The sequence below is a fragment of the Protobothrops mucrosquamatus genome, unplaced genomic scaffold (assembly GCF_001527695.2).
Source record: "Protobothrops mucrosquamatus isolate PMUCROS unplaced genomic scaffold, P.Mucros_1.0 scaffold1, whole genome shotgun sequence".
NCBI classification, from domain to species: domain Eukaryota; kingdom Metazoa; phylum Chordata; class Lepidosauria; order Squamata; family Viperidae; genus Protobothrops; species Protobothrops mucrosquamatus.
The window spans coordinates 5,449,721-5,453,444 of NW_015386388.1; the positions used below are offsets into that span (position 1 = coordinate 5,449,721).

Consider the following 3,724-nt stretch of genomic DNA (forward strand, 5'->3'; position numbering starts at 1 on the left):
TGATTTTAATATAATTTTAATTACGACACAGCTACTAATATTTGGCTTTTAATTTGGTCTTAGAGGGGTTTTTATTTTGGTATTTATTAATTTTTTTGGTATTTTATTGTTACTTGTTTTTAATATGCTGTGCACCGCCCTGAGTCCTTCGGGAGAAGGGCGGTATATAAATCTAAACAAATAAATAAATAAATAAATATACAATAACCTTAAGTTGGCATGGGAAAGATTCCTTCTAAAATAGTTTTCTATGCTCCTTCCCTTTCCACTGTCAACGCTTGGACTGCAAATGTCTTGGAATGGCCCCCTTTGCATACATTATTCTATGACATACGATTCTGCTAATAATATAAAAAGAAATAAAAGTTAGCAATAGAAAGACAGTATACCTTTGACCTGGAGGTTTCATGTTTGGCTTTGCTGTGAGATTTTATGTCTGAAGTCTGAAGGTGATTGTAGCATATTGACCACCTTGACTCATAGGCCAAAGATATCTTCTTGGGTGCCAGGCTGGGATCTAGGTTGGCTTGGATGGGTGGGTGTGACTGGGTGGACCCAGATGTATTGGTGCAACTGGGTGGGCACGGCCGGATGAGTGCAGGGGAATGTGAGTTGTTCCATTCCAGCCAGGTTGGGGACAGAACTGCAGGTAAAAGGTACGGCCACTTGACAGCTTGAATCGTAGCTGCTGCTTCTCTGGATTGTGGATTGAGATCCTAACCAGACACAGAGGGAAAAGCCTGCAAGATGGGGAGGGAGACAATGGACACGGAATATAGACAACTTTTTCATATTTATAGCTATTAGAAAATAATATGACCATTTGAAAACTGCTGTTTTGTTCAATACATATCATTATATTAAAGCAATTCAACAATCTTTAATAGTATATTCTGCAATCCTAGTGTGAGTTAATGCAATGAAATAATTAAACCATCCCTTAGTAAATGAGAGAGAAAAATGTTCCGGATGTACAATTGGCACTAAATTTATTAAGACCATGTAAATGGCACTAGCATGTTACAGGAGAAAGAGTGACGTCCAAAGTTATTTAGTCATGTCTAGGTATAAACCTTGGATGAGAATCTCATCATTTGATGTGCAATATTTCAGGGACCAGCAGACTGGGGCTTGTGCAGGCTACTGCAACAGTCACCGTCTGAATTTGATTGTGCAAGTCAATCATTTCTCCTCACTTGCTAATCTGCAGAGAACAAGATGGGATTAATGCAGAGACAGCTCTTTTGCGAAGGCAAGTAAGCAGGTGACACTTCCCTCCAGAATTTCAGAGAAATAACCCACAATAGGGTTTCACATTGCTGAAGTTTTTAATTTTGTAAATATTTCTTGGTTCTAGGTGAATCAAATAGGAACAATGGATCTTCCTATTCAGAGGTTTAAGCTCTATGCATCCATCCAGGATTCCTTTAGAGATGGGGTGCAAGGACGTAAGTCTCTAGTGATCCCCTTCCACAGGGAACTCAACTCCAATCACTTTCAGCCTTGAGTAGCTATGCTGATGTGGAGGATGGGAGTTCTAGTTCCAATATATTTGAAGAGCAAGCAGCTAGGCAGCCTCTGTAACAGTAGTAGAGTTTACCTTCTTTTAGTCCATCACTCTGTTTCACTGTTTTCTATTAAACAAACCAAACCAAATTTTAAATATTTGGTTACCTAGTTACCTATCACCTTATCTAACTTGGTCTTATCTCTTCAAATTAACCTTAGAACGAGCAGGAAGGACCTTGACTCTTCATGATTAAGATTACAGTTTTTTAAACAGGCCCTCTTAGTTATCCTTTATTAGCCACTTGCTCTCTGGCTTATTATAAGATAGTAACACTTACTATAGCCAAATATTACATCTTCACTTGCTAATTTATTAAAATCAAAAATCATGCTGTTAGAAGCGGAAAAGCTGCCTTCACCGTTTATTTGTTTTTACTGCCATTTGGCAGACTTTATTATTTTCTCATGCTCCCACGAGGGCAGAAATTCCACAAATGCAGCTTTTTTCTGGAATGTGAGGCAGTGAGGGGAAAGAGAGGCATATGCGTGATCTGTTCAACTTCCACCTCTCCAGAAGCTGTGGCATAAGGGTTGGGGCGCCATTTAAGAAAGGACAGGTGTCTTCCTAAATGCTACCAACATAACTGGTTGGAGAAAATTGATTCCGGGATCAAGAAGAATCAGCACATTTTCAGCTGTGAATGTTGCTCTTGGCTGATAAACAGCATTACATCCATTTAAGGCACCATGAAGGCTTAAAATTTCTCATTCTCATTTCTGAGGGGAAAATGGTGATCCTACAATCACCCTCTATTTTCCTGTTGCTCTTCCCTGCTCTTGAACTGCAGCCTGGCAAGCAGGAAACAAATTAGCTCCAGCTCTTATCACCATATTCCGGTGCCAAAAATGACAACCTTTCATCTGCTAAATTTCTATATGCCATGATCGAACTGATAAAACACAGAAACAGCTGTTGTACTGGATGTCTTGGATTATTTCCTACGCATTTTGGATAGTTCCTTTATCAAGAAGAATTCTATAATGTAAAATGCCAACCTAAAATCTTCTTTTCTGAAAAGAAACATTTAGTCAGTGTTTTACATGATAAAGTTGTCTTTAAAGGAAGAATCTAGAACCTATAGAAGAAAAAGTACAAAATATCTGTTTTTAAGAGGTTTTTCTCCCTTTGCTTGTACTACTGTTTAGATTCCCCCGTTTTTTTCCTTCCAATAAAACACAAACATATCTGCACAGTCAACTCTGATAAATCCCAGGAATACCATCAATTTAATCTCTCTATTTCTTACATGGCAAAATTGTCATTCCTTTTTTCCCTTACATTTTTACAAATATTTATATATAATAAAAAGACTGCAGAAATCAATGGAAAGGCACCTGAGCAAATGGAGGGGAGGGGAGGGGAGGGGGGAGGGGAAATGGATGGCTTGGAAGGTCCCATGTGGGGAATGATCCTCATCCACTCGGAAGCTGCTTCTGGTTCCATTGTTGGAGTATATAGAATTTGCTATAAGTTGCTTTGTTCTGCTATCAGAAAGTTAATTTTAAAAAACATGTTGTCTATAGCACTGTTGGAGGCAAGTGATAAAACTAACAAATCTCTGGCAATCAAAAATCATCTCTAGACATACCTGCACAAAGTTACTTTCCAACATGGGAGCACACTTGAGTAAGTTGTATTCTTGCAAAGGTCCCATTTCCCTGCCGAAAAGTCCTTTGCCACAGTCACCGCCTGCTGAGACACTGGGCATCGGGACTGTAGCACCTTTCCTCATCCTAAACCAGCATTGAGCATAGAAAAATGTGAGAACAGAACTTTCTGTGAGTTAATGGCCCCCTGCAGAGCCGTGTGATTAGATGGGTCTATAACTGCAAGTTCAAATTCCACAACTAATCAGAAAATCTACCTGAATGTGTGGAAACAGCTGTCCAGAAAGCTGTGGCTTGACTGTTGCAGGAAACTTAAAAGCTGCATAAAACTCCCTTGTTAAAATAGCTCATATTGTGTGCCTGTTTTTAAGCAAAATTCAAAATCTTCATTAAGGATTATACAGTGCTCTGTTATTACAGATGACATGTTTTGAAAGGCAGTGTTCTTTTTTTTTGAGCCTGGATAAAATCCTTGCTATGTAATTCTGGGAATTGAAGTCCATGCATCTTAAAGTTGCTCTACTTTTGCAGATGGTCATTCCCAGCA

At 38.9% G+C, this 3,724-nt stretch overlaps 1 protein-coding gene across 1 annotated transcript; it reads right to left on the minus strand.

Moving 5' to 3' along the window:
- Positions 1-517: 517 nt before the first annotated feature.
- LOC107303025 (protein FAM71B-like) lies at positions 518-3,278 on the minus strand. Its single transcript, XM_015832205.1, is given in 3 exon segments — positions 518-740; positions 1,104-1,204; positions 3,159-3,278. Coding segments are annotated over 3 exon segments (444 nt in total).
- Between the last annotated feature and the right edge of the window lie 446 nt (positions 3,279-3,724).